This window comes from Protobothrops mucrosquamatus, unplaced genomic scaffold, assembly GCF_001527695.2.
Source record: "Protobothrops mucrosquamatus isolate PMUCROS unplaced genomic scaffold, P.Mucros_1.0 scaffold45, whole genome shotgun sequence".
Classification (NCBI taxonomy): Eukaryota; Metazoa; Chordata; class Lepidosauria; order Squamata; family Viperidae; genus Protobothrops; species Protobothrops mucrosquamatus.
This window is the reverse complement of record NW_015386427.1, coordinates 1545282-1563129: the sequence shown is the minus strand read 5'-3', so window position 1 is coordinate 1563129 and position 17848 is coordinate 1545282. Positions and strand designations below refer to the sequence as shown.

At 34.7% G+C, this 17848-nt stretch overlaps 1 protein-coding gene across 1 annotated transcript in view; it reads left to right on the top strand.

Annotated features, from left to right (window-relative positions):
* Positions 1–17396, top strand: part of PIP4K2A (phosphatidylinositol-5-phosphate 4-kinase type 2 alpha) — a 55796-nt gene extending 38400 nt beyond the window's left edge. Inside the window, exons 5-10 of the mRNA XM_015811566.1 lie at positions 2957–3103; positions 6306–6344; positions 9394–9507; positions 12409–12649; positions 15965–16068; positions 17238–17396. Of these exons, the coding sequence (XP_015667052.1) occupies positions 2957–3103; positions 6306–6344; positions 9394–9507; positions 12409–12649; positions 15965–16068; positions 17238–17318 (726 nt within the window). The 3' untranslated portion in view covers positions 17319–17396. The remainder of the gene's footprint in view (positions 1–2956; positions 3104–6305; positions 6345–9393; positions 9508–12408; positions 12650–15964; positions 16069–17237) is intronic.
* Positions 17397–17848: the final 452 nt, after the last annotated feature.

Below are 17848 nucleotides of genomic sequence, written 5' to 3'. Positions count from 1 at the left end.
AATTATAAGCTAATGCAGATAAAGCCTGGCTTTCTCATTGCAAAGAAGTTTCAAATGGCTTTTTGTACAATGCCAGATGATAGTGATGGATTTCACTGCTATGGAACGATCTTGGGATATTGACGACTTTTTGTGAAAACAGCCTTTTTGTCTAGCAGCAATAGCACTGTAGTGGTGTTCCCACAGCTAATAATATTAACTCAGCTAATCTTACTAGAATGCCTTATGTTTTTTTACTCTTTCACAGTGAACATAATAGGGATACTTTGACTAAAGTAATCAATTTGGCAAAAATCACTCATTTTCAGCAGCAACATCAAGTTTACTTTTCTTTAGACCACAGAATCCTTCACTAGTGATAGTAATGTATGCTATTTTCTGAATAATGCAATAGATTACATGTTTTCTAAGTAAAATAATTGCAATCATATCTAAAGAAATCAAAATTAATCAGAAGATGACACAACTGAGAGATGTGTATCAATACAGAATAAATAAATAAGTCAAGCTTCCATAATAAGCTAATAAGGTTTTTCCCACAAAAACATATTAAAAATAAGAAATGGCCCCCAGAATTGTATTATAATTGATATATTTGATAAGATGGACTAAAGTAAGCAGTATTCTAACTATGCTTGCAACTTAACTTTATTTTAATTAGCCCCAATTCCAGTTGATTCTCAGTTCATATTTTAATAAATCTCATTTTATGTTCCCTGTTCAAAGTATTGATGAAATAGTACACAATGGTTTCACAGTTGAGAATTTAATATTTCAATAAGTTCAAGCTGTAGCCTTGGTTAGAAAAAAGGCTGGATATTAAAAATGTGAAATATATTCTAAACTCAAAAATGTCTGATTTAAAAGTTGTTATATTAATTTAATTCTAAAGTTCAGTTGTCTTAGATTCTTACTGCTGAATAAGAATATAAAATGGAAGCTTCATTTGGGTATAATAGAAAGAATTATTCTCTACTTAATCATTGCTACTACATGCAATACAAGAAGGAAGAATTGGTGTTTAAATGGTCTTGCCTACTAGTCTTAGTCTTATGAGATAATCAGGAGAGCAAATTAATCTACTGAATTGAAATGTGCATATGTATTTTATTACTAATAGATATATATGTTTATAATGCATTTACAAACCACAGAAAATATCATTAGGCCAAGTTTATTTAGCGTCATTGTCATGCTTATGAAATAAAAGCCACAATTTATAAGCAGCAATGTAGTTTTATGTAAGCTCTAAGATGTGGTGGAATCACGGACTAAAGGAGACAGGGCAGTAAAAAGTCATCCCAGCATGGAGTTACTCTGTGGGAAGAAATGAAAGAGGCCAGATTATTGATGCCTTTATCTGCCACTTCCAAAGGGAATGCAATCAGCCAGGTCAGATTCTTGTAAATAGGTGATCAACAATAAATAAACTGCTTTGGTCAATGCAATGGTTCCTTGCACCTGACAAACCTTACTTAAAATATTACATCAAACATTATGTTTGAATACTTTAATTTTTTCTACAGTATACCTTCTGAAGCTTATTCCTCCTTAGGCTTGCATTCATATTTTGTGATTTTCCTGAATTGAAATCAGTGATTCAAAATTGTGATTACCTACATTGCATTTACAATGGATTGTTAAAAAAAAAAAATCAATTCACATAATGTCCACATTTTATACTTAATGCAGAACTTATAAAATTTTTAAAACTACGTGTTTTTCTTCTGCATTTTAGTAATTTTATTTTAAAAATATGTTCTCCTGAAAAATAAAATATTAGCTTTATAAATTTTTGGGAAACTAATCCTGAATAGCAGAAAAACAAATAATATCAACTATTCATATATACTATGTACATTTCTATAACACTACATTTGCTGCACAGCTAAAAGTATGCATTTTTATTTTATATAAATGTATATGAAAAGTTGAGGTTCCTATTGAGTATCCAAAATAACAGGATAATCCTTGTAGCATCAGGATGTTCCCATTCTCCAGCAATGCCATGAGGTAAGGTGCTGTGCTGTTGATGAACACAACGGAGGATGCTTTGCAGCTAGTATCTTGTTGGTTTTGATACTCTTTCTTTCCATTATAAGCAAAAAAAGATATCTTAAACATATTTAGATTAAATCTTTAGGCGCAGGGATAGTCAACCTTGGCTCTTTACGAGTCATAAAAGAGCCAAGGTTGACTACCCCTGCTTTAGGGCATCACCTATCTTTTTTTAGGGTGAAAATACAACCAAGTAGTTTTTCATCCATTGTGTACATTGAGAGCCAATGTTATACAGTACTTAAGGTGTTGAACTAGAACCTGAGAAGATTTGGGGAAACTCAGTCTTAGCTCAACTTTCCTTACAAGGATGTGGTTGTGTGAAAAATTGAAAAAAGAAGTATAGCTTGCCTTGAGCTTTTGGAAGAGGAGATACAAATATATTAAATTAATACAATAAATGCTGTCTTTCCTAGTTGAACAGGGAATTATATCTATTTTGATAGCTCCCATGTATCTGCAGGTGGCAGGCTCCAAGGAGGACCACCTTTTTTGTGAGGTGGTGAAACCTTAGAAGTGAAAGTAAATAGTTTCTACCTGCTGCAAGTGAGCTGTTTAATCATGAGGTGCAGATTTGAAGTGAGAACTAGTAGAGAAAGGGATTGGTAGGTTATATGGATTTCAAATGTTTATGGAAATCAAACACCTTCAAATAAAATTGAAGATTTTGCATGTTCACCTGTCACAGTCTTATTGAACGTTTAATTCTATGCAATCTTCATTGTGCAAACGCCATCCGTAATTAAAGAATGTAAACACTTCAAAAACTCTTATTCTAACTATTTCTTGATAATGCAATTTTTCATAGTGATTTACTTGCCTGGTTTGATATCTATATAAGAAAAATTCTAAAATATGTAATAACATCTAATATTTCTTTTTTAAAAAAATATCGTAGTTTATAGTGGAATGCCATGGCAACACACTACTTCCACAATTTTTGGGCATGTACCGGCTTACTGTTGATGGAATTGAAGTGTACATGATTGTTACAAGAAATGTATTCAGCCATCGTTTATCCGTTTATAGAAAATATGATTTAAAGGTGAGTACTTTTTTTCCTATGGGAATTACAATAATTCTGTTAATAGTTCTGCTAATAGGGAAGGAAGGAAGGAAGGAAGGAAGGAAGGAAGGAAGGAAGGAAGGAAGGAAGGAAGGAAGGAAGGAAGGAAGGAAGGAAAATTCTATCAGATACTTTAAAGCTAGTAATTACAGTGCATTAAAATATTTCAACAAATGATCTTTTTTGAGCTGTGTTTATTAAAATAACATTTGCGGCTTATCCAACAAAACCTTTTATGAAAATAACATAATGTGTGTTGTAAAGTAAGTGACTAGACAGAGAAATGCTAGCTGAAGTAGCTAAGTGCTAATGCTTTCAGTCAAAGCCATTTGAGAGGTTAAAAAAACGAGCTGAAGAGGCTATTTCATCCTTAATGCACTTTGTAGGCAGCTGTGTTTTGCACACAGATATTTTTTGGTAATTAATAGAAGTACTACAATAGATTAAAGCAGTACACGGCGTCATTTAATATTTAAAACTATTTTAGCAAATGACTAAAAAGCCATACTAAGCCATTTCTATTTTTGTTACCTCTATCAAATATATTTTAAATGGCTGCCCTATATCCACTTACCTGGAAGTAAGCCTCATTGATCTTATTCCTCTGAGTGGATAAAGAGGTGATTATGCAGTTGTTGTTTGAAGTCTGATTGGTTCAAATTAGTTTACCATATCCTGCGGATAAGGGTTAGAAAGTGAAGTGGCTCAGAAAAAAATCTTACACATGAGATTGATTTACTTCTGTCAAATAGCCTTCACAGTACTTTATTTTAAACAGTTGATGCATCCTGTATTAGCAAAAGAAAATATTCTGTTTTCCCATATAACTTTTTAAAATATTCTCAGATTTTCTAAGAGAAACTGATATAATTGCAGACTGTAGAATGTGATAGCTCAGTCTCTAGAATGTAAATTATCAATGTTTTATTGATCTACATTCTTTTAAAAAATATAATAATTAACAATTTACCTGGGTGTTCGAAAAGTCAATATCAAGTTTATTTCACATCCTTGGATTCCACTTCAGTAGAATTTCTATCCCTCCATCAACCAAGAATGAATAATAATTTTAAGAAACATAAATATCTTATCTCCTGGACCTATAAATGTTATTCAGGTGGAAATCAAAGCCATTTCATTATATGTGTCCTAGAATTTACTAGTGAAAGTTTGCTATAAACTTCTCAGAGGAAAGCTAGGATACATGAGTAGTCCTTATCCTATAACCATTTATTCAGCAACCATTCAAAGTTACAATGGCACTGAACAAATGTTGGTTATGATCATTCCTCAAAAGTTCCTGCTGTCCCAGCACCTCCATGGTCACATGGCTAGGTGCTTGACAAATGGTTTGCACTTACACTTACAACCAATTGTAGTCCCTGCGATCATATGATCACCCTTTGTAACTCTCCCTATTACTTCCCCAGCATGTCAGTGGGGAAGCCAGCGGGGAAGGGGTAAGTGTCCCCCACCCACATACCCTTCTCCAGCCCTTTCCCACTCATGCCAGGCCAACTACTTTCACACCATTGCTTGCTTTCTCCAACCTGTGCCACCTCAGTCCCCACACTCTCTTCCTCCCTGCATCTTTTATGCAAACCCTCATGCTCTTGATTATTTGACCACAGTCGGCCCTCGATGAATGACTGTTCATTCAGAAACTCTTTGAAGTTATGGCTGCACTGAACAAATGATACTTAGGTCCATCTCCAAAGTTACATCCATTGCAGATCACATAATCAAAATTCAGGTGCTTGGTAGTTAGTTGGCACTTAGGACTAGTGGAGCACCATCTTCCAATCTCCCATCTCCACCCTTTTGGCTGCTCTGGCAGTAGTGGGACTGAAGTAGAAGCCTGGGCCTTTAGCAGTATGAGCTGACAGCTGGCACCTTGGTCTTCCACTTCAGCCCTGGCACCGCCAGGAGTGCCACCATCACTGAGGAGTGTTCTCTTTCGATCCCCATGGGACTGAGCCATGGCCAGCCATAGTACAAAGCCTCTGCCACACCCATCTTCTTTCATCATCTTCCTCACACTGCTGACAAGGCACACCCAGTCTGCCCAAGGCAAGACAATGGTTGAGCGCACTAGCCCTTCTTCCCAAAGACAGAGTATGCCATTCTCCAATGTGCCTCAAGGTTCTTTGGAAGGGCTTGACATCATGCTTTACGACTGCATCACTTAGCAGTGGAAGTTCTCAACCCAATTGCTGTCATTAACTAAGGACTACCTGTACTACAAAAATGCTAACGGGAAAATGGCAGTTTATCTTCTGAATTTTATTATGATGCTACTTGTGACAATATTAAATGAGAACTAGTTGGCCCCCAGAAGTTTTTGCCACTCTACATTTGCTTTTGGTAGCTGCTATAAGAATAAAATATAATACTATAACTTTTGGTAAATGTGTTATTTTAATTTTCACTGTTATAATTCTTTATTTTTAATTAGCATAAAATATTAAATTTCACTATCCTCTAAACATATCAATATTTTAAAGTGTTTGATACATATTTGACTAGTTAATTAATCTCTAACATTTTGGTTTCATTTTATAATAAAATACATATATATTTTTAATACACACTATATACCATTTTGAAATTCAGTTACAGTTCATAGTTATCCAGTGGGATAGTTGGCGGGTAAATACATGCTTACACAGTGCACACGGCTGTGCACACATTGTAAAACAAGGTGACAACTGCTTTATTAATACCAATACTTTAAATTCCCTCCAGAGGTATAAGGAAAATCATTAAAACTCTCATGTTTGAACAGACTGAAATTTAAGAGGGATCTACAGAAGCAGATTAATGCATGTAATAGTTTATAATAATTATGTGTGACTTTTACCAGAGCATTGTTAACCAGGAGACACTTCCTCCTCTGTTGAGGAATGGTTATGGCTGACATGCTAGTAGCTAATGGACTCCAGATGCTTAGAATTAATAGAAGAAAATAGTAATAGGTCCAGGAAAATCCAAATCTCCATAAAGAGAATTTTATTTTGTTATTATATATGTTAATGCAGTCTGTTTGAATTTTATATTTGTTCATAATACAATATAGTAAGTTTGAGGAATTAGAATGTGTTCTAGTAGACTGATGGGAAAAACATTTCTATAAGTGTTCAGTATTGTTCTAGTGACAAAATGTGCTGTGTTTTTCTTCCAGGGCTCAACAGTAGCAAGAGAAGCTAGTGACAAAGAAAAGGTGTGGCAACGTTATATTTATATACTTAGTCATCTGCCTTCAAGTTGTAAGAAAGGGAAAATTTATGTTAGTTGTGGAGTATTATTCTTCGCAACCTTCTTAGGTGCAATTCTACATCTACTTAACCAGCATAAGACACATTGATCTCAAATTAAAACCAAACCCATGTGAGGCTTCACTTCTTTTTTTTTTTTAAATATGTTTTCTTGATTTTTTAACATAATCACCTTAGTATTTGGTAAACAGCGTGTTGTCTGGGTTAGTATTTAAAAAACAATCAATAACAATTAATTTCTATAATTCTATAGTCCATATAATGGCTTTGCTTGATTTTCTCTTCCAATAATATTCTCTTTTGCCAACCTTAAATTAATGGCAGTTCTTATTATTTGAATAAATTATAATTAAATATAGACATTTTTCTCACGTTTCTGTAAATAATAACCACATCAACATAAAGCTGCTTTTTTAATTTCCTCATCATAGATCCTGTTTACAGAATTCTTATTTAAATTTGTTTTCCCCACAGTATTCAAAGCATTCTTACTGGTTAAGATTTTCTCAAAACTAGTTATACTTAAGTATTTAAGTCTTTTTTCTCATACAAGCCATCCCAACACTTTTACATTTATAATATCTTAAAAAAAGAAAAAAACCAGAAAACATTTCTTTTAATATAAACCATCCCAACATTTTTATATTTTTCATGTCAAAAAAAAAACACAAAGGAAAAAAGAAAGAAAAAATACTATGTTACTTGAGGGGTTCATCCCTCTTAAACTAATCTTCATTTACATCCAAAATCTTTCTATTTCTTTAACCATATTCAAACAGATATTTGAATTTTTAAATATTCCCTCTGGTAAATCCCATCATCTAATTTCTTAATTCTCACTTTAGCCTTTTTTTTTTTTCCCCCCAAACATCTTTCGTGTATTCACTTCTTATTGGGGCAGATTGCATCCAGAATGACTTTACTTTAACCAAATCTTACATATTTCATTAGACTATAAATTTAATTTTTTTCTAAGCTGCCTTAGAAACCTGCTGAAGAACGAAGTATAAATAAATTATGCTAACTATTGTCAATTAAAACAGTCTTGATAATGTTGAGAATGGGAAAATTTATTTAAAACTATTTATAGATCTGAAATGCCTCAGTTGTTTTGGCAGAAGTATTAGAATTCAGAAACTGTAAATTAAAATATACACATTGCAATTTAATGTGGAGAAGTCCCATTTTTACAGTAATGTTTGTCAAGATTCTAAAGCTAATTGACTTATGAATTCTTCATTTATACTGTGTCCTAGAGTAGTCTTCTCCAATCTGAATGCCTCCAGATGTATTTGGATCACAAGTTTTTTGAGTTCTCATCTAACATAACCTGGATTGTGGTTCTAATACTATACGACATTGGAGAAGGCTGAGCTGAGTATTGTGGAAGAACCAGTTAAACTGAATCCAAAAGTGATCACCTGCTTGTTAAAATAGAAACCAAAGTCAATTTCCTATCATGAGGCTATCCAGACTATCGTGCAAATGGTTGTAGGAAATCATTACCAACTGAGTTACTTTTGAACATGATGGGGGTTTTCTTTACACTGTGACAGTTTTGACAGTAATAAAATTGACTTTATCAAAATATATATATTTGAACATACCTATTTTTGGCTTAGGGAAAAGTGATAGGCTTCCAAAGTCATCAGATTCTGACAGCCAAATCTTTTATTTTGCTTAATTTCTACAGTGATGTATATAGATTACGTGTGAGTAATTGGAGCATTTTGTGGTTCTCTGTCTCTCCTAGGAGTTCTATAGTGTAACATAGATGACTGTAATTATAGTGTATAGTTATTTATGGCTGATTATTGAATGTCTTGCTAGTGAGGGATTTGTGCTCTAACATATACTGCTATATTCTAGGTCTTTTACCTTTTCTGTTGTACCAAATATTAGCTCCTACTTAGAGATATATTTCCACAGCTTCTTCCCCTACACCTTTGCTTCTTGTATTGCATGAAATGTATACCAGTACATATTAAAATACTTTAATGCAATTGTAGAATTAGAAAAAGCAGTTAGGCCATCAAGTCCAAGGTTTTTTTTAGAGTAAAAATTCAGATTAACGTTTTGATAATAATAGCTTTTTGCTAGTCACAGATTCTTCATAATCAATGCTTTGGTCAGGTTGGATTTAGCATTGTAGCTATCTTTTGATAAGTTGTCATAAGAAGTAATTCAAAAACAAATATTTTTATGGTCACTTATCAAAAAATGTTCACACTGTTCCCTTAATGTTTTGATTCATAATTACATCACTCTTATTTCTTTATTTTCTTTGCCTAAGGGACAGCTTGGGGTTTCTTTCACAAAATTATGTACAAGAAAATAATATAATTATTTTATGAATAATTATAAAGTAATATTATCCTCCTTAGGTTTTGTAATATTTTATGATCCCTAAGCAAGGCATAAAATCAGTTTAACAACTCATCACTTTGAATCTTTCATGAACGGTGTTGTTGCATCTTCTTATCATGGTAAATTGGGGAGAACTTAAGCCTCAGATCTGTTTCTGAACTTCTGATAGCACAGATTTTAGCAGAGCCTCTGAACAGGATTGCTTGATTTGTTATTTGCAGGATGTTTTAACAGTGATGTATTTACGGTAGTTCCTGCCATGTAAAACAGATTTTGTTGTTACACTAACTATCAACTATTTTTTAATTAATGAATAATGAAATGTATCAAACATTGATTTTATAAATCAGAATGTCTTGTGGCTTAGTAATATAAGCATATGAAAACAAACAAGGGCTGTCTTAATGAAAGAAGAAAATAAAATGCTAATGTATTTGTATTTATCCTGTTTGTTAGAAATGGTTCACTATATTCTGGTGCTGTAGCTCTGTAGTGCCCCCTGGTGGCTGTTATTTTATATTTTGATGGCTGTGCTTGATTAGTTATGCTCTGCTCAGACAATTGACATTTCATTATTCTGTTGCCTTCATTGTTTTGAAATGGCTTTTGTTTATTTGTCTGTCTTAGGCCAAAGAACTGCCAACATTTAAAGACAATGACTTCATTAATGATGGTCAAAAAATTTACATTAATGAAGCCAACAAAAAGATGTTCCTTGAAAAGCTTAAAAAGGATGTTGAGGTAAGATTCTAGACAAAGGCACTATCCTTGCCAGAAACACTTATACAATTCTACCATCTAACTGATATGGCTGATAACTGAAATATTTCAATATGTTCCTGTTCCAAATATGTGCATTCCTTGAAAATTGCTTTGGACCTGCTCTACACACCGCATCTCTCTCTGGTGTTCATTAAAAGCAGCCACAACATTGTAGCTTAATGAAAACTAGAAAAAGGCAGCCTGCTTTCATGAATATTAAAAATTATGCAATAAGCCAGGGAAGACAGAATTGATACCAAAAAGTAGGCACATCTCTCATGTCCGTGACTGACAGAAGGACCTTTGCTGTCTGCACTGTCTAGGATTTAGCATGTTGGTTTAAAACAAGCTGGTAAAAAACAAAGGCTTCAGATATCAAACTGAGATTGATCATTTTGATTTAAATGCTGATTTGTTCCCTGAAATAGAAAATTATACTTCCCTTATGAAAAGGTGTAACATTCTAAGACATTATCACTATGAAATAATAATTCTGCCTCTTCTGTTCTTAAATATCTGAATATTCCTGGTATTTTACATTGAGTTGTTAATTTGAACTATGAAGATTTGACGATGTTCCTGTGAAATATGGATCAAATTGCCTTTTTTATTGTTTAAATCTAGTGTATAAACTTGTTTTGCTGAAAATTAAATAGATCAGTAATTTTGCTCCCGCAAAATGGTCAGCCTTATAATTAGTCTTTTGGTGATTAGTGCAGCATTCAAGCATACAAGAGCCATGGTGACACAGGGGTTAGAATACAGTATTGCAGGCGAACTCACTGCTCACTCCAGGAGTTCGATCCTGACCGGCTCAGGGTTGACTCAGCCTTCCATCCTTCTGAGGTCGGTAAAATGAGGAGCCAGATTGTTGGGGGCAATATGCTGAGTATGTAAACCATTTAGAGAGGACTGTAAAGCACTGGGAAGCGGTATATAAGTCTGCTATTGCTATTTCTTTAAATCTCTATAGAAATATTATATTTGTATGTAAGCAATTACTGTAAGATAGTTTAGATTCTCAACATTGATAAAGAAAGGTTATAAATGCATCATATAATTTATTCTATATTCATAGTGTTTTTTAAAAATTGTTCTGTTGAGAATTAAATAGATCAGTAATTTTGCTCCCGCAATTGCTGTCCCATCAATTGATTTCAGTTTAAATGCATTTGATTTTTCACTCTGACTATATATTTTATTTTTTAGTGATTTTCCTCAGTCTGGTATGGTCCTGATATGTTAGACTTCAGTTCCTATAATGCCTTGCCAATTTGTGATGAAAGCTGGGGACTGCAGTCTGAGCAATAAATCTCAAAATCATAGTGTTGCTTCTTTTTATGGAAGGAGGCATTCTTTTTATGGGAGGAGATACATTTTCTGGAGCTGTCTGATTATTCATTTAGTTTTCTGTTTGCATTCTGTTGTTCTCTAACTAATCAATATGCTTTCATTTCCTTAATATATAGATAGCTTGTAAATCAACATTCCTCCTAGAAAGCTGGGGAGGAGGTAAATATAATACTGTTCCAGTCTTTCTTTCAGGATTGACTTTCAGGGCCCAAGTAAGGCTGATATTTTTCATGTGAACTTTCTCTGGCTGGTACTTTTAACAGGTAGCTGATATGGAGGGGAAGGAATCAAATTAGATCAGGGCTGTAGTAAATAATTGTCTTTGTCACATTTCCAATTTAATTGTTCACTTGCATCTGCTACCAACATGAACTGAAACATGGGGCCTTGGTATATAGGCAGTTCTCGACAGGTCATTTAACGAATGTTCAGTTACAACAGACCCCTAAATTACATACATCTCTCTTTCAAAGTTACAAAAGTTGCAGCACTCCTGTGTTCATTCACTATTAAAACTGATCACAGGGATACTGCAGTGCTCCCTGCCTCTGTCCCCCATCCCACCCCACCATAACTCCACAGTGCTTGGGCCTGTTTCTCACATGTCCATCACACTTACCTTTTGGAGCTCCCCGGACCTCATATTGGGGAAAGAAAGCAGGCCACATGTCCTTGGGCTGCGCAGAGGTGATCTGAAGGGCAGGACAAAATGGCAGCCCCCAGACAAACTGCTTCATTTTGCTGCCTTAACAGGATCTGTACAGTGCTGCAGAAGCTTCTGCAGCACTGTAAATCTCATTAAGGCAACAACAATGAAGTAGTTTGTCCCCAGGCTGCGTGGTAATGACCCAAACATGGTTGCCATTTTGTAGCTAGGACAAAATGGTGCCCATTTCCAGAACTCTACCACGTGGTCACACAAAGAAGCAAACCATTCCAGTGTTCTGGAAGGCCTCAGAGCTCTTCAAAAGGTAAGTGGGAATCAGGCCTAAAGCTCACCTGACCAAGTATGAGTGGGAAAAAACCTGTGGAGATCCAAGGGTTGGGTAGTAGAGTACAGGGCATGTGGGCTTCTGTCTGTGCTAGGCTTCCAAGGGCCTCTCCCACCCTTGAGGCACCCAGTTCTTTATTTAATGACCCAGGCATTCATTTAATTTTTCATTGGGGAAAGCGGGGATGCGGAGTCATTAGATGAGATATTTCACCTAACGATCATTGCGACATAGGACTGTAATGGGGAGATCCATTATGAATATATCTTGAGGACTACCTGCAGTGGAGACTTCAGCATTGCCAAATATGGATTGTGGAAACAGAAATCCTACAGGTTTGGGCGAACATCATATCCAGCTGCTTTAATTTTACCTGTTACATTCTTGAAATATTTTTTGCATCTTTCATTAAACCCCACTTTTTTGATTTTCACTTGAACAAATCTCTGCTAGTAGAAACCAACATTTGGTGTAGTAAAGGTATAGTTTTCTGATTGATAATGGATTCCTTTTTTTTCTTGTTATTGCTGCGTAGTTCCTTGCTCAATTAAAACTCATGGATTACAGCTTGCTGGTTGGAATTCATGATGTTGAACGAGCTGAGCAAGAGGAAATAGAATGTGAAGAGAATGATGACGAGGAAGGAGAAAGTGATGGGACTCATCCAGTTGGAACACCTCCAGATAGCCCAGGAAATACACTGAACAGTTTGCAGCCTTTAGCCCCAGGAGAATTTGATCCAACCATTGATGTTTATGGTATAAAATGCCATGAAAGTAAGTGGCTTTGCTATAAATACTTAGACATGAAGGCCACTAGTATTCGTGTGCAAACGCTGAGCTTTAAAAAATGGATCAAAAATATGCTTTATGAAGTTTCTCATTCATCCTAGTAATTAACACAACTTGGTTGAAACTAAGTAATCTATGATGTGTTAACAGTATACAAAAGTATGGGTAGTCTCAAGTATGGAGTACAGCAATTTGACTTTATATTTATATATTTCAAGTACACATACCTATTATAGTACATCTCCAAGTGGGTATAGAATTAATAATACATTAGAGTACAATAAAATGTATAATAAATAATAATAACTTTATAGACAGAAAATAAAGCAGTTAAAATGCTCTGGGACTTTAGAATTCAAACAAACAGACACCTGCCACATAATACCCAGACTTAACAATTGTCAGTAAGAAAGACAAAAAAAGTCTGGATAGTGAATGGGGCAGTACCTGGATGAAGCAGAAGAGAAAACTGAAGGAAATCACAAAATGCAAAGATCTACAAATAGAGGTAGAATCACTAGGGCAAAAGAAAGCAAAGATAGTATCAAAAGTAATAAGCACCTTATGTGCAATTTCAAAAGATCTAGAGCATGGGTCCCCAACCCCGGGGCTATAGACTGGTAGCAGTCCATGACCAGTTAGGAACTGGGCCATACAGCTGGAGGTGAGCGGTGGACAAGTGAGTGAAATGAAAATCATCCCCACTGGTTTGTGGAAAAATTGTCTTCCACAAAACTGGTTCCTGTGCCAAAAAAGTTGGGGATCACTGATCTAGAGCACCACTTGAATACCATCAGCATTGACAAATTCACCATCAGTCAATTACAAAAGGCAGCTTTATACAGAACAGCTTACTTTCTGTGACAATACCTCTAATATCATCAAATATCCACATCTGCCTGTCCAAGAGTAGGACTCTAGATGGACAAAAATGCTAAATTCAGTCTGAACATCTGGCTGACCGGACAAGCCATAATAAAAGAATAAAATAAAAATATAAAACACAATAAAAAAAGAAAAATAAAATACAAGGACATAAAATATATAATTCATGACTATAATAATGTGATTTAGTTATTCCATCATAAACCTTCATATTTGAAGGCAAATAAAATTATTTTCTGTAGGAAGTGAAAAGGTCAAGAAATGCTTAGTTAATATCCCAGAAGAAGTACTTCTATTTTACTTAGAAAAATTATTTACTGAACAATACTGTTTTTGATATTGTCCAATAAACCACACCTATTAATGTGGATGGATAGTAGTAATAATAAAAAGCAAGTAATTGCTTTGGCATATATTTCCCAAAATTTTCAGTCTTTTCAGCAGAAAAGAAGCTCGGTTCCATATTCCAGATCAACACAAACCTATTTCTATTATTATTTACAATATTTTTTTCTATTTTCTTTTCTTTAGAAAACAAAAATAGAAAAAAATGCTCTAAACTATGATAATGGAAATGGGTTTGTGTTGCTCTCCTGATCCGTGTTCATATAGAATTTCAAAATTGGCAGTAGATTTAACCTAAGTGCTGAAAGCACCGGAAAATAGATGTAAACATTATCATTTGAAGTTGTATATTAAAGCAAAATCAATAGCGTCTTTCTATTTTTTGTTAAATCTTTGCTCCGTTGTCAATGTATTTGTGAAAATCATATAAGTGTATTCAGAAGCAATCTATTTAATTTTCATGAAGCTTTCTTCCAATTATGATTGCAGATTAATTGTAGAATTTAAAAGGGTTCTACAAATTGAGTCAGAAGTATGATACATCATATCTATTCCCAATCTTCACATTCTGTAGTCTCTGATACTGTTTAAACATTTAATTGTGTGCTTCTTGCTCCAACTTCTTTCAGTCCCAATCTTTTTCTTTAGCAGAGGGTCAGACTTGAAGCCCTCATAAATGTGATAACATTTAATAAAATAAAGGATTTCAAACCATGTTTTTAAAGGAAGTTGACTAACAAAAGAACTGTTTTTGGAGAAAAATGAGGGTTTTTTTATTTTGGCTCCATAGTGTTTAGCATTTAAAATATTGAAACCATTATATATGCATTAACTTATTGCTCTTTAGGAGCCAGTTGGAGTAATAGATAAGGCACCAGATTAGAAACCAGGAGACTGAGTTTTAGTCCTACCTTAGGCACAAAGCCAGGATAACCCAATGCCAACCACTCTTTGTCAGCCCTAGAAAGCAAGCAAGGGCAAGTCACTTCCAAAATCTTGCCAAGAAAACATCAGGGGATTTTTTTTCTTGGAGAAGAATACTGACTCAAATCAAAACATAAATACATATTGCTCTTTATGTCAGCTCTATAAGATGTAGTATATATGATATTAGTAATTCATTCAGTTATATATTCAAAATGCATGCTAGATCCACAAAATTGGAGGCAGAGAGGATTATTGAAGTCATCTAGAATAACATCCACTCAATGTATGAATCCACTATTGCAGCATCTGTAAAGATGGCCTTCCAGCTTCTGTTTAAGCATCTCCAGCCAAGGGATATTCCCTACATCCTGAATAGCCTTTTCCATGTTGAACATCTCTTCACATTAGGAAATTTCCCCAGATGTCCAGCTAACATTAAAATCCACTGTTTCTTTTCCTGTCTTTTGGAAAAGCTCTAAACAATTCTTCCATCTTTTACATGACAGCACTTCAGATAGGTGGAGACAGCTGTCCTATATCCTTCAGTCTTTTCTTCAGACTAAAAATACCTAACCCCCCCCCCCCAAATGTTTCTCACATTTTTCTTTCTGGTTTCCTTCCTCCCTTATCTTGATATACTTTGGTATACTTTGCAGCCAGGAGTATCTTATTTGATTTTAAACTTTTAGGAACTCATATCTTAACTGTCTTCTATCAAACCAGTGCAAATATACATTTATTGGTGGAATGTACACAGATTTTCTTGCAATTTAAGGTTAAGTTTAATCTTATAACCCATCTAGAATCGCATATGTGAGATGTGTGGCTATATAAATCAAATAAATAGAATAAAAAGTGTCAAATCCTACCTGCCTTTTACAGCCATTTTAAATGGCTAAAATCCAGCTGATTTTAGGAGATTTAATAAAATGTATCATATTTGAACTCATCCCCCAACCCAATAATATATCAGCACAATATTCTCTATTGTCAAACGTGAGGTACTTTTGTTCAGACTAATTATGTGGGTTGAAATTCAATATGTCTGCTTCAGTTATCCCAATTTTTATTTGTTTATTTAACAATCTCCTTAGGTATGGTTTAATTTTATTTCCTCATCCCTCCCCACTCCCTTCCTCACAGATGCAGCTAGAAAAGAGGTATACTTCATGGCTATTATTGACATTCTTACTCATTATGACGCCAAAAAGAAAGCTGCCCATGCTGCAAAAACTGTGAAACACGGGGTGAGTAGGCCTCCGTTGCACTGTCCTGTCAAGGATTTTCAGGGGTTGAAATGTTAAACGGCTTTCATATAAAGATGCTTACGTACCCCTGGCTCTCTGTGTCTGAGGCCTGTCTAAAATGAGGAGAGATCAGATGTGAAAGATGTTACCACTTTGTCTCACAAAGCAATCATGAAAGTATGGCTCGGTTAACTTTTTAGAAATTTGTTATTGAGTGACAATAAACCATTTTCAAATTATATTCGTTTCTGAAGGGATTTTCTCTTTAATTAACGAGGCTTCTATAACTAGACTATTATAAATCATAAATAATTTCTGGAAATAGTCTGAAGATTTGTAAAGTAGAATCTTCCTTGCAGAATAGAGAATACAATTTTCATTGATTCAAGAATCACCCCAACTTTTGCAAACATGTTGAGGACTTCTCTCAAACTTGTCTCAAATGGTAGCCTAGGATCCATATGGAGAGTGGAGGTTTGGGTTTTATTAAAAGGTAAATGAGTAATTTAAGTCTCCACAAAATTTAGGATACTATTTTCATCCCATCCTCTTCAGGGCACCAGAATATATTTTTTGTATCCCAGTACCAAACTGAACTTTTAAAATTCTGTGGATATGTCTTATTATACGACAGTCAACACTTAATTCACATCAAAGAGCAATTAGGTTAGAATAAGACAAAATATTGGAATAGATGGCCCTTGAATGAATGTTTGCTTCCTTCAATTTCTCTGGTATTTTTTTTATCTGAGAAGAATATCTGAGAAGGTGCTACCTCAGTCTTCTCCTTTCATCTCCTCTCCTCTCTTTTTCCTTCCCTCCCCTCCTCCCCTCCCTCTCCCCTGGATGAGCAGCCTTCCTAAGGCTGCTATTCCTTATTATTTTTATTTTCAATGAATGTCTTAAGGTTAATGGAATTCATTGAAATAAAGAGTATGCTTGAAGTGCATGCTAGTTTTTTATTTTTTTAATAAAATAAAGACTCTGAAAAATAAAATTGGATAGATCTTGGAGCCTACTTAGACAACCTTTTCCTGTGCTAGGTTGTGAATTGGAATAGCTGAGCATAATTTAACACCACCAGATTGGAAAATACAGATGTAAAATGCCCTAAACTTTCTGCCACCTTAAATTTAATTTGTGTCTCATCATATCTTCTGGTTTTACAGGCTGGTGCAGAGATTTCAACAGTTAACCCTGAACAGTATTCAAAACGATTCTTGGACTTTATTGCCAACATCTTAACGTAACCTAAATGCTCTTTTGGACAGTGTGAGGTCTGAAGAAACAGCAAATTGCTACAAGTGTGTATGGGTCTTTAAGAAAGCTTCTTTTAAAAGAAACTCAAGTTCTCTCTTGCAGAAGGCAGCCCCCACCCCCCACCCCACCCATTTACATCTGCTGGCAAAGATGACTGACTGGGGTGAAATACATTTGCTTTTACAGCTGCCTGATTATGCCCAGCATAGTTCTAGCTATTTCTGACATGTATGTGTGTGAGAGAGATTGTATGTGTATATGAGTGTGCAAAAATGGATATAAACTAATAATAATTAAAATAGATCAGCTCCTACTCAATGTGCATTGCAACAACACCTCTCTGTGGATATTAGCTGAAATGGAATGAATGGAAAAAAGATATTGTGGGAAGGGAAGAAAAATCTATGTGCATGTTGAGACCTACAATATTGGAATCAAAGCTGTAAACTGTGGATCAGTTTAAAATTTGAACTGAAAGATGCAAGATAATATTGGTGGTAATTATGACTCTGATCTTATT